Source organism: Aricia agestis, chromosome 20 (assembly GCF_905147365.1).
Source record: "Aricia agestis chromosome 20, ilAriAges1.1, whole genome shotgun sequence".
NCBI lineage: Eukaryota > Metazoa > Arthropoda > Insecta > Lepidoptera > Lycaenidae > Aricia > Aricia agestis.
Window position 1 is genome coordinate 9,762,451 of NC_056425.1, and position 27,852 is coordinate 9,790,302.

Consider the following 27,852-nt stretch of genomic DNA (forward strand, 5'->3'; position numbering starts at 1 on the left):
TATATAAAACTCAAAGGTGACTGACTGACATGGTGATCTATCAACGCACAGCTAAAACCACTGGACCGATCGGGCTGAAATTTGGCATGCAGGTAGATGATATGACGTAGGCATCCTCTAAGAAAGGATTTTGATCGATTCTACCTCCAAGGGGTTAAAGTAGGGGATGAAAGTTTGTATATAATAATACTTCTTAACGCGAGCGAAGCCGCGGGCAAAAGCTCGTAAATAAATAAAGCCTTTATTCACCGACTGTAACCGTAATTTTTTTATAGCAAAACAATAAAAAACACATTTAGTCAGGTTGTCCTTCGACATAGGCCTACCCCATTTCCTTCCATTTGTCTTTGTCCCTGGCAAATCTCCTCCATCCTTTTGGAAGGTCATCGTCTTTTCCCTTGTCTAGGATACCATTCCATTAAGTCCTTGGTCCTTTTTTCTCATTGTCTGTTCGTGTTATATGTCCAATCCAGTTCCATTTTAGTTTTCTAGTTTTTATTAATATGTCTGTTACCTTAGTTATTTTTCTTATTTTTGTTTTTGTCCACCGGACTCGTAGCCTTATATTAGCCGTAACGCACTAGTACTATGCAATACGTAATTTTAAATGTTCTTGATTTAAACTTCGGATGTTTCCGTATCCTATCGGCCCACCCTGCCCCGGGCAGTTCAGATGCCGAAAACGCCATTAGATTATAGTCCTGACAGTACATACAGTAAACAATCCGATCAAATCTGACATGTTGCATACTATGCAATATTGGCTATTGCATATATCCTAAGATCCGACCGTAAAATTCTGCATGAATGGTTTTTTTCGATCAAATATATTTTAAAATAATCTTTAGAACGTATAGAATAGATTAATGTTGGGTTGCCTTGTTAAAAGTAGCTGCAAGTACCTCTAATTGAGCAAAATGAAATCCCGTAATACAAACTTGCGTGTATTCAATAGAAAAGTTTTCAATAGAGAATTAAGAAGGAATGACATTGAGGAATGACAGGACAATACACATAAAAATAAAAACACCTGTTAAATAAAAATAGCAATCTTGCGAGTTCTCGACGTCCTCAAAATATAATTCCAGGCATAATAATTGTAGGCCTGAACATTTTTCATATACAAAAGTGATGGCAACCCCAGTTTGCGGCTATCGTGCAACTGGCAACCATGGATATTCATGTACAAAATGCATAAAACTTTAATTTGGTATTAAAATTATTTAAAAAATCGATGCTTCAATTTTGATGAAGAACTATGTCTGTTTACGGGCTGGCAACCCTAGGTTGCGGCCGACTTAGAGCTGGCAACCATTTATACCTTATTTTCTCACGTCATTTTCTTTCAAATGATGTAAAATTTACTGAAAAAAAATATATATGCAAATTATGCATTTATCTTATGAACATTCAACTTAATTAGAGGTACTTTTGACAAGGCAACCCAACATTAATCCATTCTATACGTTCTAAAGATTATTTTAAAATATATTTGATCGAAAAAAAAAACGATTCCTGCAGGAGTTTACGGTCGGATCCAATACTAATATAACTTTAACTTCTTGTCTACTGTCTATGTTGGTGCTGCAGCCTAACGTGAATACATTGCAGTGATATATCCTATTTGTATCTCGATTTGATACATTTTGTGAGCCGAACATATGCGTGTGAAAGAGACAAGTAGATTTTCTATCCATCCAGCGACCAGACTTTATAAACATTCAGTCTCTTAAAAATACGTTTTGTAAAAAACTATTTACTTAACTTAATTATTACTAAGGCACGTTTTACTTAACATAATCTTATAATATAATGTGACTGGAAAGATGTATGGACAATGTTAAAAAAAGAAAAATAGTACAAAAAATACATTAAACAAAAGTTTAAAGCGCTTTTACCGAATACAAAAACTACCCTACTCAACTACGAATAATAAAAACTATACTCAATAAAAAAATCGAAAATAGAAAGGATTAAATTCAATTCCATAAATCATTTAAATAATCACAAGAGATTATTCAATGTTAAAAGAGATTCGAATAAAAGTGATAAATTCAAAATTGGAATTTGTACTGTAATGCCTCTAGTCCATCGACGCTGCGAACCGCGAAACAGCGGCGAACCGATTTACTGTCTCATCCGCCACACGACAATGCGTTATATTGCATCTCGCTCTATTACGGTTTCGCATTGATTTCGCAGTACGCAGCGTCGGTGGACTAGAGGCGTAACTTGTACAATATGTGAAAGAGAGCACACATAATCAGAGCGAGTCAGGTGTTATTGGTTTTCTAGTTTCGCTGCATTGTGATATAGTTTTGTGATTAGTCAGCGAGTTTTCAGTACCAAATCTTGAGGTAAAAGAAACTTTATATTGTCATTTTTATAAGATTTTCCAACTAGCTTCGTAGTTTGGACTATGGCTAAAATTGGCTGTTAATACCTCGATCGTGGGAATCGCAGACACAATAGATTTCAATTGTTATGCGACAGCCGGGTGCCGCTTGGGGACTGATGGGTTAAGGCTTGACCACACTAGCCCCGAGTTCCATTAAGCGTTAAATACGTCTAAAACACTCAAAATAGGAGGCATTTTGAACGTTTTGATCGTTTATAACGCTTAATGGAACGCGAGGTAGGGTAGGTCACTTAGGTGTAGCGTATTTCCACATGTGCGTCGTTTGTGTTATCCTTATAATATTTAAACATTCTTGTACAGTACCTGTATTACATGTAATCGATAGTATATACTATTACTTAAACAAAAGTAACATCTAAATTGTATGGCTCATGAGCCCTTATTCCTCCGAAATACATAACAGTGCGTTCAGAATGATTTACCACTGAGTTTCTACAATTTAAATCCTTATATCGTCGTCATAAAGTCCATTCGAATGTAAAATAACTTTGAACGGACTGTTCTTATTTTAAAAATTGTTTTTTTTTAAACAGACTGTGCGTCGACCTCTTCGCCGTAGTCCAAGTCGTCGTATGACAGGTCGTCGTCTAACGGACTGTCTGTACCCTCCTTTCCTCCTGGACACGCTAGACACCTTGAAAAAAATAAATAATATGGATTACATAGAGCCAATTTTCCCACCTCTTGCTACCTACTACTCATAAATTTAATTGGTAGTAATTCTAACTACTGCTTGCGACTTAAAAAACTAGCAGCCCTATAATATTAAATTAGATAGATAGATAGATAGAATATAGACCATCCATAATCACCATCACACGATTTTCATGAATTTAAGCCTGCGTTTGCAATGTAGAGGAAGAGGAAAAAAATGTTATTTACGACATCAGATTAGAAACCTCAAAAATATTAGTATTTCTCCACTATTTAATGATTGTTATTATACATCTGGATCTGATCAAATTACTAATGAGTTACTTAAATCCACAGCACCAGTGATTGCTCCAATACTAACAGACTTATTTAACGAAATCCTGGAGACCGAAACAATACCAGAGGACTGGACAAAATCGACGATAGTATTACTACATAAAAAAGGTAGCAAAGAAGAAATCGGTAACTATCAACCCATCAGTCTAATGCCCAATATTTATAAGGTCTTCTCAAAAGTCATACTATCACGAATCACTACAACACTCGATGAAAACCAACCAAAAGAACAAGCTGGGTTCCGTGGCAAGTTTTCAACGATTGACCATATCCATGTCCTGAGACAAATCTTACAAAAGTACAATGAATACAATAAATGCTACTACTTAGGGTTTGTAGATTTTAATAAGGCTTTTGACTCGTTAGAACACGCTTACATCTGGGAAGCCTTAAACAGTCAGGGAATACAGCACAAATATATAAGAACTTTGAGGAATATATACTCTAGAAGCACAGCACAAGTGAGATTGGAGAAAACCGGCGAAGAATTCCCCATAGAGCGAGGCGTCCGTCAAGGCGACCCTATTTCACCCAAACTATTCTCGGCAGTCCTGGAAAGGATATTTCAAAACCTAGACTGGGATGAGAATGGTCTCAATATTAATGGAGAAAAATTAAGTCATCTGCGCTTTGCAGACGATCTGATACTGTTCTCCGAGTGTCCAAGAAAGCTACAACTCATGCTACAACAGTTATCAGATCAGAACGCGAAGGCGGGGCTGTCAATGAATATCAGCAAGACGAAAGCCATGACTAACTCCTCAAAAACACATGAAATCATAGTAAATATGCAGAAAATAGACTATGTTAACGAGTACATCTACTTAGGACAACTAATATCGCCCAACAAAACTATGGATAAAGAAATAGATAGTCGCTTAGCGAAGTTATGAAGGACATAGACATGCCTATGAAAGCTAAAAGAAAAGTTTACAACACCTGTATCCTGCCCTGCTTAACATATGGTAGCCAAACATGGTCATTAACAAAAAACCAAGCAAATAAACTAAGCGTCTGCCAAAATAGTATAGAAAGGAATATCATTGGAGTCAATAGAAGAGACAAAGTAAAACTAACACACATAAAAAACAGAACACAATTCAAACAGGCACCTTCTGTATATAGAACACTAAAATGGCGATGGACAGGGCATATGTTAAGAGAAAGGCTAGAGAAATGGACCCGTATAATAACAGAGTGGTATCCAAGAGACGGTAAAAGAAGCAAAGGTGGACAAACGAAAAGATGGGAAGACGATCTAAAAAAGGTAGCTGGTACAGAATGGATCAGAGTTGCAAAGGACAGAGAAAAATGGAAATCTTTGGAGGAGGCCTATGTCGAAAGACAAGCTGTTGCAAAAAAAAAAGAAATCACCCGAACGCCGTTAAACTTAGAATAATTTAAGTATAATAAATGTTTAGTTAAAATGAGATTAAGTTATAGTAAAATAATGTTTTATAAGTTTACAGCAATAAAGGCTAATTTTATTTATTTATTTTATTATTATACATCTTATAAACCGTCCTCTTTCATCACTCTATCTATTAAAGAAAAACCGCATCAAATTCCGATGAGTTTTAAGGATTAAAAGGAAACAAAGGGACATGAGGACAGAAAAAGCGACTTTGTATTATAATATGCAGTGATAATCTTACATGTGTGATCTGCGCGAGCGCATTGCGCATATATTACACACCTGTGCCTCTGACATTCATTGATGTCACCGCAGAGAATCGCTTAATTTATTCAAACATCAATACAAGTATAGCCAGTTGTTGTTTTATTTGCGTCTAGCGAGCAAGATTTTAAACTTTTTAATTTATTTAAGCCAAGATTTCAGATTCAAGATTCAAGGTCCCAAAATTGGTTAAAAATTTTGAGACCTTAAACAGGCTACTTGACCTATATTCAATTTCATTGAACAAATACATATTTCTAGTAGAACTTGGCCTAGGAAACCGTATTTCACCCTTATCATCAAAAAAAAGCTTATGATTGATAAATAAAGTCGATTTGAAAATATGATTTTATGAAAATAGGAATTGTACTGACGAAAACGCTTTTGCGGTACTTCCGAATTGGATGTGACGTCATTCTATTCGTAATTTACTTAATATATTTTATTTATCGCGCTCGTTATATGTAAGTTTATTTGTAAGTACATACATAATAAAAATAAGCCTAAAAAGATTTTTAAAATATATTTTCTTAAATAATTCAAATAAAACATCAGTTTTATAAATTATCTCCATTTATTGTAGACGGGAAATGAAATGGCCAAAACTTTTCTCCAAAAGTTTTCAACATTACAAATGATTTCTAATTTCTTTTTTAATTCTTTTATAATTTTGGGCACTTTTAGACGCGTACATTTAGCATATAAAAAAATGTTCAATAAAGAGAGCTTAAAATACAAAACGTATGACGTCACACTACGGCGGACAGTGTTTTCGGCGCCATTTATAAGGCATATTTTTCAATTAACATTTTTATGGGTTTCTACTGTGTAAAATATTAAAATATTAGTTTTTTTTTGTAATAATGAATGATTATGAAGCGATTAGCATGAAGAAATAAATGAGGTCAAGTAGCCTATTGATTTTCCTTGAAATGAATTGTTGAACCACGGTTCCAAATACCATTTTGAATAAAAATACTTGTCTCTGTTTAGATATTAGTTATTTTGTATGGATAAAAGCGATACTTTGCAGCCCGGGAAAGATTAACATACGTACTTTTTATTCCGGAAAAATGTACGGTTTCCGCACGATAAACTAATCTTCGCGCAACTATGTTGCGGGCGTCATCTAGTGCTTTATACTTTGGCAAGAGCATCATATTATATGGTCAGTACTCACTATCGGTATTACTCGACAGTTTTACTCTAAATCGAGTAAAAATTATCGTGTGGACCGCTAAACTCACTCAGGCTCGATGGAATTAAATAAATCTAATTTCCTTTGAACTTACTCGACACACGCCGTCGAGCTTAACTCTTAAGCGTGTGAGTTTTGCGGTCCAAACGATAATTTTTACTCGATTTGGAGTAAAGCTAAGTACTCACATACGGTTTTACTCGATCGAGCTATCACGTAGAGCACGGCTCGGGCTTTCGTCTACACATTCAGCATTACTCGATAGTTTTACTCCAAATCGAGTAAAAATTATCGTGTGGACCGCAAAACTCACACGCTTGAGTATGGCTTGAGTAAAGCTCGATGTTAATTTTTACTCATTTAGAATAAAACTATCGAGTTAAACCGTATGTGAGTACTTAGCATAAGATTATAATCCAAACGCATAAGGTTACTATCGACCGTGAGCTTCTGTAAATAAACGCGCCTATTTCTGGATCGCGGTGGTGCAAATTAATATTATCTTTATATGTATAGAACACTTGTTTAACACGCGTTTTTCGGCGAATAAAAGTTTGGAAAGCTTGAAAGTGTTAAAATCGGAACATTTTTTTTGTCGGGCAAATGGCCCACCGCACATTACCAACTCCTGTGTCGCCAGGATCAACAATGGTAACCAACCACGAAAACCCTTTGATATGATCTCAGGGAGCCCGAGGGACAAGCCAAATCTGTCTTGGGACCCGCAACGAAATTAATCAGAAGAAGGTAGGAGTAGAAGATAATATCCAATTTCCCTCCCCAAGCAAATCGGATCATGGCAAGATCAATATTTGAGAAAAAAATCGTCATACAAAAAAGGCTTCCAATGCCACAGAAATCCTTCTTTTTGCCTCCATATGAATACTAATTCTATGTATGTTATATTATTATTATTATTTTTTTTTCACTTTTGTATGGGCAAGCGCCCCAGTGCGGCGTCACGAGTTTCCCCATACAAATGGTCTTTCAGCACTGCTACGTTCACAGTGAACACGTACACACCCTGTATACAACGAAACTATAGCCTTAGCATTTTTGTTAACATTGGAACATGGAGTCTAAGTATAAAGAACAAGTCACCTGCTCTCATTGATGCCGTAGTACAAGCACTTGTCGCCCACACACTCGCAACAGCCATCGTGGAACCATCTGTAAGTGAAAATGAGTATGCTATAACTTATAGTGTATGAAACAAGTGTATTTCCATTCTATACGGCCGGCAACGCACATGCAGCTCTTCTGATGCTGCGAGTTTCCATGGGCGACGGAAGTTGCTTTCCATCAGGTGACCCGTTTGCTCGTTTGCCCCCCTTATTTCATAAAAAAAAAATACAACACTATATCAAGCAATCGAAATTTGATCTAACTATGTTTTGTAATATGATTATAATACACCGAATTTAGAGTAGGTACTGTGTACAGCTCGTAACGCGAATATCTTGATTTCTTGATTGCATTCTGTACAACGACGCCACAACGCAGCTATAGCTACATTTATAATAATAATATCTATGGACGCTTCACATAACGTCAGTCTGGCCCCGTGGTAAGTACCTTAAGGACTTGTGTTACAGGTACCAGACAACGGAAATATATTTCGGATTTTTATTATATGATACACATAATATTTAATACACATCCATGACCGAGGACTTTTTGTTCCGAAAACTTTTTGTTTCGTCGGCGGGATTCGAACCCGCGACCCCCGGCTTGAGCTACCAACGCGCTCATCTGAGCTGAGCCTGAGGCTGAGCCACAGACGTCGTCAAAGATTATGTTAACACGTCTGTGAAGTAATAAATAATGGAAATGTGCATGAAGGAAATACATCAGTAATACGCATGTAATTCTAATTGCACATTAAAAATAAAATCTTCAGGTTTTTGGGAAGAAATATGATATAAACACACTGACCTATTTTTGCACATAATAACTCCCACACCGGTTTCGGTGATGGTGGCCGGTTGCGTTGAAACCATGCCAGCTACGCAGGAGTAATTTTATAGTGCTCAAGTGTGTGCGCAGTACCCAAGAATACCCTCAATTTCTATACTCTCATAACTCAGTGAGTCGAAAGACCGACACGACTGGCAAGAGATCAGTCGCAGGACCGACTTTTTACATGTCCATCCGACACATGGATCATCTTACTTGTCAGACATACAGGTGATCAGTCTGAATTGTCTTAACCAAACTTGGAAATAACACGTTTCCAACGCGGGAATCAAAGCCACGACCTCCGAGTCAAGAGCCACACTCTATACCACTTCACCACGAAGGCGTCAAAGATATAATACACAACACCATTTCTTTTAAAGTATACCTGAAGCTATTGGAGCCCATGGAGCTGCACGAGGCGCGGCACTTGTCGTTTGACATGCACTGGGACATGTACGCCACGGTGCAGTTGAACGTCAGCATGTTCCTGCTGACCGGAGCTGGCTCCTGTTCCACACTCTCTGTAAAACAATTTTACGGTGAAAATGTGGGGACTTAATTCTTATATTTTATGGTGAAAACCTGGGGCCTAATTCTCATACTTCTATTGTAAGTTACAAGACTGTCCTGGCTCCTGCTCATGCATGTGCATGAATTTGGGAAAGCCTCATACTGGTGGTTGAAGGGCGGAGCGGTTGCGCGTTGCTAGATTATAGGGAGGTAGCACGCGGCGCATTCGCGACACTCGTTAGATGTATGGTCATTGGTCGCAGCGCAACCGTTCCGCCCAAATTCCTAGTGTAATAAGGGCTTTTAATAAAGTTCAAAGATACAAGCATAATTATTTGTGAGCAGTAAAGAGTTCAATCCTAGCTGCTTTAAGTCTAATTATTTTTAAATTTTTTACTTAAGGTTATATGAGACTTTCGTCTAGACTGCAAAAAATCACAATAGCAAAATAAACAAAAAGATATTTGTGTTAACTGTTAACATCTCAATTATTTGTAGAAAAGGAAATAAACAATAATCCCACACTGCAGGTAGCATTCCTTGATATGACTCATCAGTCCTAACTTGCTATAAAACAGGATGAGGCATTCTCAGAATTGTATTTCCTTCCTTTAGGAATTATTATTTTTTACTTGGTTGAAAATGCATACTATTATATTTTGTAACAATTTAAGTTCACTATTAACTTAAACTGTTGTTTAAAAAAAAAAAAAATAAGACCATTAGGTTTTTTAGAAATGTTTATAAAATTAATTTGTTTGATGTTAGATTTTATTCTAAAATGCAAAACCTGAAAAGAACATAGACAACAAGACACTTACGTAAATGGTACACAAGTTGCTTCTCTGATGCTGGTCGAAAAGCCGACAAATCAATATCCACTGGATACGTGATGGATAACCATCTCTTCTGAGGGTCAGGATCACTGGTGAGAGCGGCAAAGAGTCCAGGCACGTTATCTGTCAATTCTTCTACGTATGATGCTTTTGATAGCTCAGTGGCTGTGTCATTGGGCTTCGGACACATGTCTGCAAAAATAAATGGCAATAGGAATATGCACATACACATAGTACCTTAATATAAGGTTACGCAGGCCTATCATAAACAATATCTTGTAAATATACTCGTATGAAATCAGTTTAATTGTAATGGATTTTAAAAATAATATGCTTGACACAAACCATAATAACTTCCGAATCAACATTTTCAGATACTAATGTTATTAACACTAGAAAGACCAAGGCAGTCAATTTGATCGCAAGGCAATTTCATTCCGAAATATTTCACAAACTATTTTTTTGTTTCGTTTCATATTTTATGACTTTTCCTAATTTGCTATTATTAGGCTAGATCTTTATTTAAAAAAAATTAACTATATGTTGTTTAAGAGATTCGATCACAAATACCTACTGAGACCGCGCACCGTCAATGTGACGGCATACATATAATATAGAGGCAGCGAGAATAGTGAACAACGATCTCTTCAAACTAAAGTGGGTATATTTGTTTTTGTTAAAATGTGGAATTTAATTCTGAGTAAGTTGTTAGTTGTTACTGCTTAGCTTGTTTATATTTTATAGTAAATATTGATTTCGAGCAGTCATAAAAAATGCGTCGCCGCCTCAGAAGTTCTCAAATAGAACAAGATCTGTTGCGATTTATCTATATACAAGAAGATGTGTCGGGTGATGAAAGTAGTGATGATATAACAGGCAGTGCTAGTGAAAACCGTGATGCAGAATTTCAGCCATAACTGGTCACTTCTTCATCAGAAGACTTCGAAGTAGATTTATCTGCTACAAATGAAGATATTACTGTAAATTCGGTTAAATGCGCGTCTTTTGCGCGAATGGTATCTGTTATCTGATAGATCCATTAGCGGCTTGTGAACAGCATTCGGTGGACGATCAGCTAGGACATCTTCAGTACCGGAAGTTGGTATGTTACAAGTAGCAAGTGACGGCACAGAATGGACGTCGTTGCCAGCAAAATATACTTCCTGGCCTAGCCTGTTCAAGTTTTTTGCAATATACTTGATTTAGCAGCTGTAAGTCCGTGAATTCTATATCAAAAAGTCATAGGAATAAAAAAAATCGTTATGATTTTATTTTTGAACTAGTGAGCAAAGTAGGTGCAGAGTATGTGAAAAAAAAACCACTTCAAATGCGATTCAAAGACAAGAAACTAATTCTAAAATAAGTGAACTATGTACTACAAACAATAAGAGACAGTAATGTTAAATCAATAGTATATAATTGTAAAAAAATATATGTGAGAACAGCTCTATATCTGTAAAAAAGCTCTGTGTGGAAAATGTATAAAAGAGTTAAAAAATAACTATTACTTGTTAGAAATGTTACTCAGTTTAGTGCTGAAATTGTTTACCGTTAATATACAAATAAATTTATATTATTTTTATGCAAAATATGCAGTAATTTCATAAGAATTCTGACTTAATCTCTAGTACCGTCAAATTGACTGCTGTGGTCTTTGAAGGTATAGCATGAAGCCTGGCCCTTCTAGTGTTAAGGAACTTACAGTTTGGCCTGTTAACCTAAACCAGCTACCCCCCGCGTAATGTTAAACCATTTTGAAATTCACGCACACCGGCAAAATAATGTCGTCGTGAATTTCTTTCCACTTTCAAATCTTTAATTTTGAAGAACGTTATTTTTAACCCTAAAATATGTTGGTTGCGTCCCGGGACACCAAGATCGAAACATGTTTGTGGCCCGTGTGAAGAAAAAGTTGGGGACCACTAGCCTAAACCTATCTCTGTCCTTAAGAATGAAGCTCTTAAACTATTCGTTGCATGTAGCAAACTTACCAACACAACTGCAGCATTCACTGTATAAATAGCTGAGGCAGTTGAAGCAATCTTTACAGCAGGAGCAATCCTTGAGGTCACACTTGCAAGACTGGGTTAACATGCATTTGGACACCACACTAGCACATATCGCCTCGTTACACGCGTAAACTATCGAGACGAGGCAAATAAATGCCAAAACAAAGTAAATTTGGCGAGCCATCTTCACAAACACTGGGAAGCTTAGAAAGCAATCACGTTTTAGAGCTAAGCGAACTGATTGTTTAATAGCTGAATCTTATCTCCCTATAACTAGATTTTTTTACAACAAAACTATAATTACTATTTTATTTTGATTTTACTTTAAAAAGTTTAGAACACAATTATTTTGCGCTGTACAGACTACAGTGAAATTCCTCGACAAAAGTGAAATGAAAAATGACAGCTCACAAGTCACAGCTGTCAGTACTGACTGCTGTCACTGTCACATCGCTTTTTTTTTCTTCTTATAATGGCACTTCGGCTATAACCATGGCCAGTGTCGAGCAGGGCTTCATAACGTTATCGAATACCCGAAAAAATATGGTTATGTACCGGTATTTTCATCATAGACATAATGATTTTCATAATGGCCGTGTTCGTCGGCGTAATTTTTTGCGCATTCGCTGCAAAACCTAGTTATTGCGCATGTCCAAATCATGTCATGCCATGGCAACGACAACTGTTTACGACTTGACATTTCACCCAATTGCAATTTTTTGGTGGCGTTGCAATGAACAAACCAGTGGGAGAGCCATGCTTCGGCACGAATGGGCCGTCTCGACCGGAGAAATACCACGTTCTCACAGAAAACCGGCGTGAAACAGCGCTTGCGCTGAGTTTCGCCGAGTGAGTGAGTTTACCGGAGGCCCAATCCCCTCTCCTATTCCCTTCCCTTCTCTTTCCTACCCTCCCCTATTACCCTATTCCCTCTTAAAAGGCCGGCAACGCACCTGCAGCTCTGATGATGCGAGTGTCCATGGGCGATGGAAGTTGCTTTCCATCAGGTGACCCGTTTGCTCGTTCGCTCCCTTATTTTTATAAAAAAAAAAACTTTGACTTAGCAAGTCAAGATGGTGCTGCAATTTGTTTAGTCAATGAATGCAGAAAATTATGCAAGGTACTATGTCCGTATTTATTTACTTGTTTTAATTATGGCGAATGCGGGGGATGGGCAAAATATGGATAATGATTTGTATGTCTTAGTATTTATTACTAGAATTCTAAGTTAAATAAGTAGGTACATTTTTTTTTTATTAAATAAGGGGGCAAACGAGCAAACGGGTGACCTGATGGTAAGCAACTACCGTCGCCCTTGGACACTCGCAACATCAGAAGAGCTGCAGGTGCGTTGCCGGCCTTTTAAGAGGGAATACGCTCTTTTCTTGAAGGTTTGCAGGTCGTATAGGTCCGGAAATACTGCTGGTGACAGTTCGTTCCAGAGTTTTACAGTGCGCGGCAGAAAGTTACGCGAAAAACGCACTGTGGAAGACATATATATTATGTAGACTGTAGTTAAAAATATCAACACATTTAAAAAAGGAAGCACAAAATTATATGATAGCATTTACAAAATATGTAGGTATTATAACAGGGAGAATATTTTAAGGAGCGTAGCCCGTCGGATTAGAGGTGCTTTGCACATGACGGGGCGGGGCGGACCGGTCAATTTCGCCGCGAACGATAGCACAAAGAAAATCCTACAATATGTATTACCAACGCACACCAAGAGCAAAAAGACCGCTCCGCAGGTCCCCGGCGGGCTCTGGCGGCGCGGCATGTCCGCAGCTGCCCGCCGTGGATAACATAAACCAGTTGACATGCAGTAACGCAAACGGCGCGGCGGCGCGAGGTGGCTGCTAGCTCTATTCTCTCTATCTCCACTTGAACGAACGTCCTGAACTGACTGCCTCTACTCGTCGTGTGCCTCTACACATCGCTGGCCGCTGACAGTTTCATCTCCTACTCCTACTACAAAACTTTTTTTTGTTGTTACTGATTTAAAGCCAAAAGGTTTAACTTTAAGTCCCAAAGCGATTTATTAATCTTTATTCAAAACGATCATTGTAAGCATTGTTTTGCCCCAGACTTAAAGAGGTGCCTCAAATACCGATATTTAAGAATATTCTTATTTAATTTTGGTGAATTATTTCGATAAATAATAATTATTGTTCACAAAATAAAAGTGATTAACAACAAGTGTAAAGTGCTATCGTTATCATTTTATGCATAGCATCTTAGATGGCCGATAGCTTAAAACTGTAATCTTAACACCAACGAACACAGATACCAAGCCAGATTTAGATTAGGTGATTATAATTAATTAATATTTAGTTTCGAACTTCATTTTTATCAGAATCCATTTCAAGTTCACTGCATACGGATGGTAAATGTATTTTTATTTGAATTAAGTACCTATACTTAGTTCATTATTTTTTGTAGCTGTATTAATGATAATCATAAATATCTGCTTATTTATATTTATAAGATCATTGGGCCTACTTCATCTTTACGACGCGACGTTCGCATTAGTGCGTACGTCGCGTCGTAAAGGTCCACTCTGAGGTCCACTCCCACACACGGTCAGTTCTAACTAACCCAATCGGTAGCGTCATGCCGATTGGACGATAGGAAGGTTGGTGTATGGCCACCATAACTATAGACCTACTTTTGTGCCTTCGACGTCAAATCAACTTTTGAACAATACTTACTTACAGATTACTCTACCATTTCTTTGTCTGCTCGCTGTGTCATCAGCACTTGCCTACAAAAACCCGTATTATGCGGCAGGCAGGTCTGTGAACGTCCACCTCTTTGAATGGAAATGGGACGACATAGCTGACGAGTGCGAGCGATTCCTGGGACCTAGAGGATATGGTGGAATACAGGTAACTACGGACTACGGCAGCCTTGTTCGAATAAAGATAATAATTTTTACCTTGTTATAAGTAGTATTAAGTATGATAAAGATTAATTCATGAAGCCCTAAGCGGCCGCATCCGGCCACGATAACAATAGATAAGCTATTGTGTCTCGTTATTCCACGATCGATGGGAGAGGCCGAATGAATCAACATAGGTGTCAACGTCTCATTCAGTATTCTCCATGTTAAGTGCCACAAAGTACGTTAATTTTAAAATGATTTATTCAGTCTCTTCTAATTTCTTTTATTTTACCTCTGACAGGAGTCTTTTGCCAGCAACATAAAGATTGCGCTCTCATATTATATACTCCATAAACTGTATTTTAAAGTATCGCTCGTGTATCGTTGATTAAGATAATGGTCGTTATTAGAGTCAGTCGGAATCGGCCACCCACACAATAATATTTTCAACGACATGACAAACATACATATTATTATAATTTTTCTAGAAAAAAATGCAATTCCGCGTGTATATTCAAGAATACCATTAGGTTTTTAGATCGAGTTCACTTTTTTCATTTCAGATCTCACCACCCAACGAAAATGTGGTATTGCGGACATACAACCGGCCGTGGTGGGAACGGTACCAGCCCCTATCCTACGAGCTGGTCACGAGGTCAGGGAATGAACAGCAATTCGCCAACATGCTGAGACGTTGTAACGCAGCTGGTGTAAGGTAACCGATAAAAAAGTATTTTGGAAGATCTAGTGGTAACTAACCGTAGTTTTCAAGAGCTGGGGAGAACACATTTCCTTGAAAGAGACAAACTTAATATTTAGTCAGCAGAATGTTAGTTTTCTTAAGCATTCCTGGGTGTATATCAAGGGTTCCCAAACTTATTTTGTCTACTGCCCACTTTGAGAACAAATATTTTATTACCGCTCCCATTGTTTCACCTATTTTCTTAAGGAGTGAGCCCATTGAGACGGGCCGTGCCGGGCCTCCATACAATTTGTATGGAAGCGGATGCGGATCGCACACTGTGTCGGGGCGCAGCGGATTTCCGTCAATGCGACAAGGCCCGACAAACCCGCTGCGCCCCGGCAACAGTGGGACCACACTTCACATAGATTTCCACTTTTTGGTAGATTTGAGGTCAAATGAATGACGATTTAGTAGTCCAAGTTTTTTTGTAAGTAAATTTTAATTGAAGATCGATTAAATAACAAATAATATAAAAAAATTAAATGCATAATGAAGACAGTCCATATAAACATTTTAGTTTTATTTTACTTTTAACCACGTAGAATACATTGATTAATAAAGGTAGATTTTCGGTAGAATCTAAAACACGGTCTAGTAGATTTTAGTAGAATATAGCAACGTTTTTGATATATCGAGTCACGAGTGATTTAAGAGTGGTCACACTGGAGCTATCCAAAGTACTCAAAATCCGTCAATGCGATGCGGCCCGGCCCGGCAATAGTGTGCTATAGCGCATTTTGCGCTGCGCTGAGCCCCGATCCGCCCCAGCATGCGCCGACAAACTGGGCGCGTACCTTTATACAGCATACATAAATCTTTATTTTGGGCTTTTGAAGCAAATTTTATAAAAATAAATACAAAATGCTAAATTAGTGGGTTTCAAACCATATTTTTACTATTATTACCGACTTAATTTGCATTCCGGAACTCCCACGCCCCCCTTTAGGCCTTCAGTGCCCACAACGGGGTGTTATCGCCTACTTTGGGACCTTTTCCATAACGCCCCCATTTTTTTATCATTCCCACAACTTAGGCCTTCAGCGCCCACAATGGGGCGTTATCGCCTACTTTGGGAAAGGCTGGTCTATATCTACATAATGTTCTCATTGTCTCTTTGTGGGGTCCTGAGTCCATAACCACACTTATGGGTGTCGGTTAAGATTGTCTTGGAATAATAAGGATGATAATTTCAGGATCTATGTTGACGCTGTGATCAACCACATGACAGGGGAACCCCCGGAGAACTACGGTACCGCTGGCAATACCGCTGTCTATTCCAACTGGGACTACCCGGCAGTTCCCTTCAACAGGGATCATTTCAACTGGCCACACTGCGTCATCGATGGCATGGATTATGCTAACAACGCTTGGAGGGTAATTTTCCAAAAAACAGCACGACATAATTGTCTCTGTCACTGATCATTTGCAAAGGCAAACCAAAATGAACCGAATATGCATTATAGCAACAGCAGTCACGTTTGTCATTTTGTAAACGCTAGATTAGAAGGAGGTAAGGTAAGGTAAGGTAGATGGAGGTGATTGATGACAAATTAGACAAAAGTCTAATAAAAACAATAGCGTTTCCAAAAGGAATGTTTTCTAAGACAGTCTTTGTATTAGGCACTTTATTTCAGGTCCGTAATTGTGAGCTGGTCGGATTAAAAGATTTAAATCAAGGTCACGAGCACGTCAGGACGATGATAGTCAACTTCATGAACAAGCTTATTGATTTGGGTGTAGCTGGATTCAGGTAAAATAAGTCTAGCAATTATATAGACAAGCAGAAAAAATAGTTCAACAAGGTTGCTCAGCAAACGAAGAAATCAGATGCCAAGATTAGATACATACCATATTATAAATAGGCAAATTATTTAATAATAAATCGTTCCATATTACAGAATCGACGCAGCTAAACATATGTGGCCAGAAGATCTCCGAATAATCTACGATCGCCTCCACAATTTGAATACAGCACATGGCTTCCCTGAAAACGCACGTCCATACATTTACCAGGAAGTTATTGATTACGGAGGTGAAGCTATCAGCCGAGACGAATACACACCAATAGGAGCAGTCACTGAGTTCAAAGCTGGAATGGAACTCAGCAACGCGTTCCGGGGCAACAACCAGTTGAGATGGTTGGTCAGTTGGGGTCCTCAATGGGGTCTCTTGGCATCCCAAGACGCTTTGACCTTCATCGACAACCACGATAATGAAAGAGGCCACGGTGGCGGCGGAGGAATCCTTACCTACAAGGAGGCCAAAAGATACAAGGGCGCAATCGCTTTCTTGCTAGCTCATCCTTATGGCGAACCTCAGATAATGAGCAGTTTCGATTTCTGGGATTCCGAAGTTGGTCCACCAATGGACAGCAACCAGAATATTATTTCACCAGCCATCAATTCGGTAAGTATTCAATGATCTTAAAGTGCTCTATATTATAATGTGGGGAACGATATAAACATACATGATATTATAAGGTTGAATACCAACTTTTAAACAAATATCATGGGAAATTGGTAACACCTATGTCCTATAACCATACTAAATCAAACGTAAATTATACTCGTACTTGAAGTAAACTAATATTTATTTTAGGACAACACCTGCGGAAACGGTTGGATCTGCCAGCACCGTTGGCGTCAGATCTACGCCATGGTCGCGTTCAGGAACGCCGCTGCTAACACCGTCCTCACCAACTGGTGGGACAATGGCAGCAACCAGATCGCGTTCTGCCGCGGCAACCGAGCATTCATTGCCTTCAACATCGATACTTGGGATCTCAACCAGAGGCTACAGGTAATAACTAATAAGGACTTGAATAGTCGTGTCGTTCTATTCGGTAAGTAAAGATACTCTTTACTTACCGAATCATCAAAGTTAGTGTAGGAAATAATACTATGTTTTCCTGCACTAATCGATGTATCTTAATTCTTTAGATAAAGTAGATTCTATCGTCATTCTTACATTTTGTAAGCTTCATACATAATATTCTTTAAAAGCCAACATACCTCACACCTCACCTCGACTGTTCCCAGACCTGTCTTCCAGCGGGTAGCTACTGTGACGTGATCTCTGGCGACAAGGTGAACAACTCGTGTCAGGGCAAGACCGTTTCGGTCGACAGCAGCGGCATGGCGCAGATCTACGTTGGCACACACGAGATGGACGTCATGCTGGCCATACATGTTGGACCTGAGGTAGGTTTATGTTTAGAACAAAGGGGGAGGTGGTAAAAAAGCCTGATGGAAAGTATCACAGTCCTTGGACAACACAACACTGACATCGAACCACCTATGGGATCTGAAATAGGACCATTAGACTCTATATTATGGCCCCATGGCATAGAGCAAATCGTTAGTAACATTTCTTTACTCAAAATCGATTCGAACAATTAAGTGTCTTTAGCGTCATGATGCACAATAATTGCATTATACTATGGTAGGTATATATAGTTATAAGCAGCAAGACGCTACAGGTACCAAATCATCATCATAATAAACATCTCGGATGTGATCAAATCGCTTGCTGCATAAGAACTTGACAGATAAATTGATGTTATTTTTCCTTACTTTCAGAGTCGCTTGTAAACAAGGAAACACGGAAGGACAGAAATGTGCAACAACTACGAAATCAAAATTGCTCAATAAAAATAATAGGAACAAAACATGTTTTTTATTTATTTATTTATTTAAGGTCGTTTTCAACATCAAGGTCATTAAACGACCACCTTAAATACAAATAATTTTAGTTCAAATACATTTATACATATTATTTATTTTCTATTCCTATTTGAAATAAACGTTTATTCTTTATGAAAATAGAGTAAATTTAATAATTTTAAGTATTTGTAAATAAAATTACATTTATTCTTGACACCATTTTTATGTTATCTGTGTCATAAACATTCGCATTCACAGGCGTGATGAAGATAAACTCGGAGAAAAGAAATGATTGCTACACGGAAAAGCTTTTAGGACAATGAATCCTAGATACGGGAAAAATCTTACGATCCTATGGGATTTTCACCATGAAAACGGCTTCCTTGTATGAATGTTTATTCGATTAAAGGTGTTCTGGCAAAATCATAATTATTATATACTTACTCTATTTTTTAACTTGACAAAGTATAATATCTGAGATGCTTAGATATTATAAAGGTTTATCTAAGCATCTCAGACAGATGGGTGATGAGTTGATGACTGATGAGCGATGAGTCTCGATTCTTGAATGAGATTTATGAGTATGTTTTTTCTACATGGATGATTTTAGATTTATAAACTTGCTACCTGCAGCGTGCTAGACGCAGGATACATCCTCATTCCCCGTATTTGTAGGGCTATTAAAAATTAGCTTAGGTGTCCCTCAAGGAAGCATTTTTGGACTAATGTTAAGGAATACCTATACTTAATACTTTTACTTATTTACAATAATATAAACATTTATCACTCTTAAGGGTTTTACAAACTACTTAAATATTTAAAACCTATCGAAAATTTGTAACTTCTAGAATTCAGACAGATTCACTAGGTATCGATGTTTTTGTAAAACAAGGTTATGTAATTCGACGCCAAATGGAACCAAAACCTGCTTGTATTATGTTGTCATGCTAGTAGAGCCTTACACCGGTAAAACGACACACCCGCGTCGCGCCTCCAGTCTCCGAGATGGCTTTTAGACCGCAACTCCTGCGCACCGGTAAGTGAAAAATTAAAAAAAATAACATTTTAAAATTAGAATCTTATATTTATTAGTATTCGATTTGTTCTTATTTCAAATTTAAAGAATCAAATGATCTGAAAGTTAAAATAAACTCAGATTTGCATTGACCTCTTTTATTCGCTAAGGATAACAACTTCAGTACGTGTTTTGAGAAAACAGTCATGTACTTAATTTCGACATTTACATTCCTTTCGCGATGTTTCTTAATTTATTTTACCTATATAGGTATTTTATTATTCGTATTATTACAAACAAGAAACTAGTCTTATGATAAATAGCAAAATTATTTATTTCGATCTTACTAAAGCCTTCGATTAGGTTAAACAGTTTAAAAAAACTAGTTAGTATGTTTTCGTTTTGCACTAAATATGAGGAAAATTCCGTGTTTAAGGTACGATTTCTACTATGGTCTGTTCGCATAGGTATATTTGTATTACAAGGCAGTTGTATTCTGTCGAGTATTATCAATTATCATTTATCATAATATTGTAATGAGCCGTATTACCGATAATTCAATGTTTGTACTTTGTATGGTGCAAATTGCTAAGCAAACAGTTGGACTCATGTACCTATCTAATTTCTGAATTTAGGAGTTGTTTAGGTACTTACACAAAATGACCTAGAGTCTAGACATTGTTGTCCTTTTGTCACATTATCATTTTCTAGTTTCTACTTAGTTCGTAACATAAACCCTAATCTGATTGAATAATATTAAAAATCAGCAATTTAGGAGTAGTAATTTTTTCTCTACCGCTCTTCCAAGGATGATGAAAGCTTTTGTTACTCTATTAAGTCTATAATACTCTAATATACTTACATTTAGTTGATTTCATTACCTATGTAAATATATTTTGAACTAATTACTTACATGGAATTATTGTTAGGTTGTGTGGTCTGTATAGTTGGTAGTTGGTACTCATGTCCTTTTATCAGTAGCGACTAACGCCATCAAAACATCAAAATTCTCAGAAGCATACAAGGCAAATTCATGAACCTAAACACTTTGAAACTATTCGTGAACGTTGTAGAAGTACGATAGAAGATCCGTTTAGCACTATTCAACTTTTGATTCTTGGTAAGAATATCCAAAACTGCAGCTAAACTAGAGCTGTCTTCGAGAGTGTACAATAAATTCATTAACTGAAGGCATATTTTCTAGTTTTCAATGGACATAATGCCCGAAGACTACACGAGATTCATGGTAAAGAGAGAGAGGGGGTCACTAAGCTAAGGGAAGTTCTAGAAGACAGACTACAAGAGATCAAACGCGCCAAAACATGGAAACACGAGAGAGTACTGACATCACCTCAGGATACTTCGGCAAGTAAAATACCGAGCAAAAAATTGTTTTTTTTCCTAAGCATTATGCTGTAAAAGCTATTGTCCTGTTGTAAATCCACTCTTTCTTCTTTCAGGTTAAAGTTCAAGGTCACGATGGGGATTTCCTGAATTTCTGTGCAAACAACTACCTAGGACTTTCTGTAAGTAAAGTACTCGTAAAATAGTTACTAAACTTGAGAAAGTATGTGAGAATAATAGCTTATAGAAACAACTACAAATTCTGCAGAGGATGTTTAATTCTCCAGGCTTAATAATGAGGATGATGATCCATGATAACTCTGTTTGGTAGAATTTAACAATTAGACCAAGTATAATTACAAAATCTTCTACATTTTGACAGAACCATCCCGAAGTGGTGGAGGCGGCGAGAGAAGGGCTAAGCAAGTATGGAGCCGGACTCAGTTCAGTCAGATTCATTTGCGGCACACAAACTATCCACAAGGTAAATTCAAAACCAACTGCCTTAAAAAAATCTATAATTAAACTAAAAAAAGTACAAAAAACCGTTTTAATACTCAAACGAACGAATCGGAATGCAGCATCCTACTCTAACAAACGTGAAATGACGTTGTTAGAGTAGGACGCGGCATTCTGATACATGAACATTATACACCTTCAGAAGACGTCTTTTAAACAAAAATACAAACTTCTCATCAAGAGAGGCCATAGTGGAACTGACTTACCAGAAGCTTATATTCAAGTTCAAATATTATAAATATTCCAGGAATTAGAAGAAAGACTAGCTAAGTTCCACGGACGAGAAGATGCGATTCTCTATGGGTCGTGTTTCGACGCGAACGCTGGTCTTTTCGAGTCCATGTTGACTCCGGAGGATGCTGTATTCTCTGATGCGCTGAACCATGCGTCTATCATTGATGGGATAAGACTTTGTAAAGCACAGAAGTTTAGATACCCTCATAGAGATTTAAAAGGTAAGCCATGGATGATTTCAATTACATACAACTTTGCCTCTTGGAAAATTATTAATCCCTAGTCAAAATCACTCAGGAAAATATGCAATTTATGCAAAAAAGCCAAGTTATGTTTATCGACATACTTTTGCCGTTTTAAGATTCTTCATTAATAGTCCCAACTTTCAGCTTCCTCCAAGTTAACCGGACTTAAACTTTCTTTAAGAATAGATCATCTTTTTACACAGCTGGCTCTAATTCACCTTGTAACAATCAACTATTCTCTTCTAAATTTCAGAGTTGGAGCACCTCTTAGCACACAGCGAAGCTCGACTAAAACTGATCGTGACCGACGGTGTTTTCTCTATGGACGGCACGGTCGCTCCTATACAGGGTCTTCGAGACTTGGCTGACAAGTACAGAGCCTTGTTGGCGGTTGATGACAGTCACGCTACTGGATTCTTTGGAGAAACTGGAAGGTAAGCTTTATAAAAATTCTGTTCTATAATTCTGAAGTTTGAAGAAAAGGCAAAAGCCTTTAGCTTTGTGTTAATGACGAATGAAGATTACTGAAGAACAAAATCATAACCCGAAATACTGTTTTCAAAAAACATTGTTGTCTGACGAAAATAAAAAAAAAATCAGACAGATTTTGACGCCAGACACCTATAAAGATCTATAATATCAATTTCTAAAAATTTATAAAAATCTATAAAAATTTCTTCAACAGGGGCACAGAAGAATACTGCGGCGTCATGGGCGCAGCGGACATAATCTGTTCCACCCTGGGCAAGGCAGTGAGCGGTGCGGCTGGCGGCTACACTACCGGTCCCAAAGAGCTGGTGACGCTCCTGAGGAATGTGTCCAGACCTTATCTGTTCTCGAATGCTCCCCCACCGCCCGTTGTTGCTGCTTCTTTGAAGGTAACGCTTCATTTTGTTTTATTTCTTGCTTTGAAGATTACGCTTCCTGGTTTGAAATCTTCCTTACGTTTGATTTTTTATTAGAACAAACTTCAGGGAAAATTCAACCGGAGTCTTTCCAGACTCCAATGTTTTATATCGAAATAACTACCCAAGATTTGAGATAGCCATAGCGTTTCTTCAACTCAGTCTTACCAAACTGTCCTGTCCAATAACAAGATTAAGGAAGATTTGAGAGACGCTAAAGAGTCAAGGCTGTTGGTGACTGACTGGATTTTGGTCTAAAAATTTTTTCAGTCTCTGGAGCTGGTGGAACGAAGCGACGACCTACGTCACCGCTTGAAAGAGAATACTCGGGCGTTCCGCGATGGTTTGAAGGCAGCAGGTCTGACCGTGGCTGGTGACGACCATCCCATATGCCCGGTCATGGTGGGCGAAGCATCCGTTGCTGTGGAACTGGCTTCGGGAATGTTAGGTGAGTTGAGAGAAATTCTTTAGAAAATGGCGCATGGTCCTTCGATTTGATGTGAAATGAAATCGATATAAATATTATATTTAATGCTCAATTCGTTTTTGATATGACAATGGGGCACCCCGCACTAACTGCTGTTTTCCAATTCTTTAATACTCGCAATCCACCACCACCTTCAACCCCCTAAACACAAAATACAACTGACTTACGGCCGCACTCACTAATATACGGAAGATAATGTACGGGGCAATGGCATTAATGTCAAAATCTTCATTTAATTACAATGATGTAATTATACGCCTCTGAGTGAGGCAGTAAGTCCATATGGAGAGAACTGAGAAGTAAGAAGCAAATACTTGGAGGGCATTCAATAGTATGCAGTAGATACAAAGTACAAACTCAATTTCAAGAGATACAATAGACACTCTATATCTGTCTTATAGATCTAGACACTAGTTTACTAATAATTTACTTCCGAGTTCCGACTTACCACTGAAATAACGTTTTAGATCGCGGCATCTACGTAGTGGCGTTCAGTTACCCCGTAGTGCCGAAGGGGGGTGCGCGCGTGCGAGTTCAGATCAGCGCTGCGCACACACCGGAGCAAGTACGCCGGGCGGTCCGCGCCTTCGCCGAGGTCGGTCGACGAGCCGGATTGGTCAAGGAGTGACGTTATAGTTTTGTTAAGGGTGTGTTCCGAAACTCTACCAGTATGGCCAGTGGGACGTATCGGTAACCAATAAAATCTCTGCAGTCTTCATTGAGATTTGATTGGCTAAGTTGATAAAGGAACGACCCTATGCGTGATAAAAATGACACCTCCAAAATGCAAGACTCTTGCGTGTTTGACAACCAGGATTATTTTAGAAAGACTTTATATCTGATGACTACTATTACTAGTCTACAATTAACATAGCTACTACTACTCGAATATCTAAAAGATATATTGTTATAAATAAATACATATAAAATACTGTATTGTTATCTGTCAGAGCTTATAAGATTTTTAAGACTGATGTGTTCCAACTTAAATTTATATAATATTATGTATTTTCATATAATAAAGATTTGAAGTTAAAAAACGCAGATATTTTTTTACCCAAACGTATAGTATATTACTAGACGATGCCCGCAATTTGTTTATTGCGCGGGAACCGTACATTTTCCGGGATAAAAAGTATCCTATGTCCGTAACAAAATAAGGTACTTATTAATTTTATTATAAAGGTCTATTTAAGTAACAAAAGAGGAATTCAATAATAAAACGAATAATTCATAATAAATCTATTAACAATAATTTATTACAAATAAACACACTTTTATAGACTTCGTTCCGCATTCACAGTACACACATAAATTTATTATTAAAACTATAAATTATTTACATTGGTATCAAACCTTATTGCAATTATGAGATGAATAATATGAAGCGTCGCGTCGATATGATTTCACGTCACTATTCTCGTATCGCCGAATCCTGTCCGTAGCGGTCATTGACCCACTATCAGAAATTTTGTCATATTATGTCATCTTTTCTATATACAAACCGTGATTGACAATGAAGTGACAGATGTTTCTAGTATTAGAGCGATATCGTATTTTGCATACCCGATGAGAGCTCAGTATGAAGTATAATATCACTTCGAACGCATAATCTAAGAGTATCAATCTAAGAGTTTTTTTTTCATTAAGTTAACTGTTAACTGAATACAATGCGAGCATTTTTCATTTAGCTCCTAGACTAAAAAGGTCAATGACCGCTGAGGACACCTAATTTCATTTTGACTATAATGGTTTGAATTAAAATTTGTGTTCGAATTTGTTCTGGCCGTGTTCTTTTGTGCGAACAATCACTATTTAGTGAGGGGAACGCGTAACACGATAAAAATTTGAAAATACAAAAAAAAAGTGAACAAACACGACCTTACACACTTTTTTTGATTTACATTCCACGAAAAATTTGTTAATATATTTTTTCAATCATGTTTTTGGACTCTGGTACAGTAAAAGCAAAACGCTTGTATGACAATTTTATATTGGGATTTCTAAACTATGATTTAAAATGTTGCTGTCATTCAAATTTCGAATAACCTAACCGCTCCTAACAAACAACACTATAATAAAATTTTAAGGCATTTATCTTGGCAGATAACTTTTTAAAGTTATTTCTCATCATATTATAATTATTCTATTCGATAAACTAAACTTTTTCTAATAAATAAAATAAATAAACTAGGAAAAACTAATAGGATATCTAATAAACTAACAAAATACTACGCAATGAGTAAAACACCACTTAAAAATATTATCACGTGTCCTACTACTCTTGCTAAAACTAGAAAAAATCGACATTTTTAAACCTGGCCACACTTGATTTCAAATAGTTGCCAGATTAAAATAAATTATATACAAATGGAACCTAAACAAAAGGTGAAATTATTATACAGAATGTTCTAAAATCTAAATCAAGTTTTTTTAAGGATATATTAAATCTAGGTAAGATTTTAGCATTCAAACTTAATTATTAAGGCTATACTGTTAGAACTAACATAAATCTTTAAAATAGCCTCAATAACCTTTATTTTAAACAAAATCGTTGTCATTCACAACTTTTTAATATTGGGGCGTTGTGGTTCCATTTTAAAGGATTTTTTTGTGGACTTGATTTCAATATTCAAGCAGTTTTGTTACTAAAAAACTTTTAGATGCTATTAAAATATTGGTATTTTGTTTTAATTTATAATTATTATTAGAAATATTTCCAATTTACATCAAAAACCCTGCGCAATAAGATTGTTAAGTTTTTCTATCGAACTAAGGTAAATCTGAAAATATTTTCTATGTAAAACGTAGCAATTAATGATTTGTTTTTTTCACAGCAGCAGTTTCTTTCACAGCATTATTTTAAGAATTTTAAATTTCGCTTTTGTTGACACAAAAAATTATTATCACTGTGCATATGGCTTGAACAGAAAGAGTAAAACAATATTGATACATAATATTCAGCCAGCAATGTATGATTTAGCAAAAATAGAATTAAAGAAAAAATAGAATGAAATAAAAATAATCCTACTCCACAATACCTTAGGCGTTACTCTATGGAGGGTAATATCCGTATTTGTCGAATGGACGTAAGGTTTTGGGTTCGTGAGCAATTCTTTTTTCAAATTCAGATTTTTCTCTTGCCTATTGAGTTACTGCTGGTTTGGCTGGACCTGAAACAGAAAATGGAACATTAATAGAAGAAGAAAGAATAAATATTATAACCTCTAACCTTGATTAGATAAAACATGAAATTGACGACCTCTGTGGCTCAGTGGTGAGCGCGTTGGTAGCTTAAGCCGGGGGTCGCGGGTTCGAATCCCGCCGACGGAACAAAAAAGTTTTCAATGTTCCCGGGTCTGGATGTGTATTAAATATGTGTATGATATAATAAAAATCTTAAATATGTGTATAGTATAAAAGTATTAAATATATTTCCGTTGTCTGGTACCTGTAACACAAGTCCTTTAGGTACTTAGCACGGGGCCAGACTGACGTGGTGTGAAGCGTCCATAGATATTTATTTATTTATTTAATAAAAAAAAGCCTTTTAAGCTTTATAGCAACCAATACAATAATTATAGTGGAGGGGAGGCCTACAATAAAGTATTAGTAAAGTCAGGGTGACATAGTTTGACATTTAAAGCCTAAAGGGACAACAAGCCGACCTTAAATAACAAGACTGCCCTCAGAAGTTCACCTTCAACACTTCCCATTATGCACTATTGTTGTTTTATAATTAAGTAATTGTAATTATTTAATGAGGCATTAAAATAAGAGATTTGGGCTGAACTGATGATAAGTGCCGTAGTTTGATGTTACATTATACTTTTTTAGAGTTCCGTACCCAAAGGGTAAAACGGGACCCTATTACTGAGACTTTGATGTCTGTCCGTCTGTCTCCAGGCTGTAACTCAAGAACGGTAATAGCAAGAGAGTTGAAATTTTTACAGATTATGTATTTCTGTTGCCGCTTTAACAACAAATACTAAAAACAAAATAAATTAAATATTTAAGGGGGGCTCCCATACAACAAACGTGATTTTTCAATCATTTTTTGCTCGGTATCAATGATGACAACAGGAAGGCACTTGAAATGTACACAAAATACTCAGCTGTATTTATACTTTAATAATTAATAATAAAATATAATAAATAATTAAGGGGGGCTCCCATACAAAAAACATATTTTTTACTATTTTTGCTCTATAAT

General features: G+C 37.0%; 4 protein-coding genes across 6 annotated transcripts in view; 2 read left to right on the forward strand and 2 right to left on the reverse strand.

Moving 5' to 3' along the window:
• Positions 1-192: 192 nt before the first annotated feature.
• On the reverse strand, positions 193-11,981 carry LOC121736987 (protein twisted gastrulation). Its single transcript, XM_042128485.1, has 6 exons — positions 11,582-11,981; positions 9,576-9,782; positions 8,630-8,765; positions 7,387-7,455; positions 1,554-3,053; positions 193-778 (listed from the first exon to the last, which is right to left on the reverse strand). The coding sequence occupies exons 1-5, from the start codon at positions 11,781-11,783 to the stop codon at positions 2,945-2,947; spliced, it is 723 nt and encodes a 240-aa protein (XP_041984419.1). The 5' UTR covers positions 11,784-11,981; the 3' UTR covers positions 193-778; positions 1,554-2,944.
• Positions 11,982-12,188: 207 nt separating this feature from the next.
• LOC121737425 (alpha-amylase 2-like) lies at positions 12,189-18,866 on the forward strand. The gene is made up of 9 exons (XM_042129102.1): positions 12,189-12,206; positions 14,317-14,487; positions 15,047-15,198; positions 16,422-16,602; positions 16,863-16,978; positions 17,127-17,634; positions 17,827-18,027; positions 18,267-18,428; positions 18,807-18,866. The coding sequence occupies exons 1-9, from the start codon at positions 12,189-12,191 to the stop codon at positions 18,816-18,818; spliced, it is 1,521 nt and encodes a 506-aa protein (XP_041985036.1). The 3' UTR covers positions 18,819-18,866.
• Positions 18,867-19,855: 989 nt separating this feature from the next.
• On the forward strand, positions 19,856-24,618 carry LOC121736984 (2-amino-3-ketobutyrate coenzyme A ligase, mitochondrial). The gene is made up of 9 exons (XM_042128481.1): positions 19,856-19,926; positions 21,110-21,270; positions 21,366-21,431; positions 21,632-21,733; positions 22,016-22,223; positions 22,501-22,681; positions 22,933-23,125; positions 23,423-23,600; positions 24,107-24,618. The coding sequence occupies exons 1-9, from the start codon at positions 19,896-19,898 to the stop codon at positions 24,265-24,267; spliced, it is 1,281 nt and encodes a 426-aa protein (XP_041984415.1). The 5' UTR covers positions 19,856-19,895; the 3' UTR covers positions 24,268-24,618.
• A 698-nt stretch (positions 24,619-25,316) lies between these two features.
• The window catches only part of LOC121736986, a 33,399-nt gene continuing 30,863 nt past the window's right edge, over positions 25,317-27,852 (reverse strand). For all 3 annotated transcript variants that reach the window (XM_042128484.1, XM_042128482.1, XM_042128483.1), the window contains one exon: positions 25,317-26,812. In XM_042128484.1, coding sequence (XP_041984418.1) covers positions 26,784-26,812 — 29 coding nt within the window. In that variant the 3' untranslated portion in view covers positions 25,317-26,783. The remainder of the gene's footprint in view (positions 26,813-27,852) is intronic.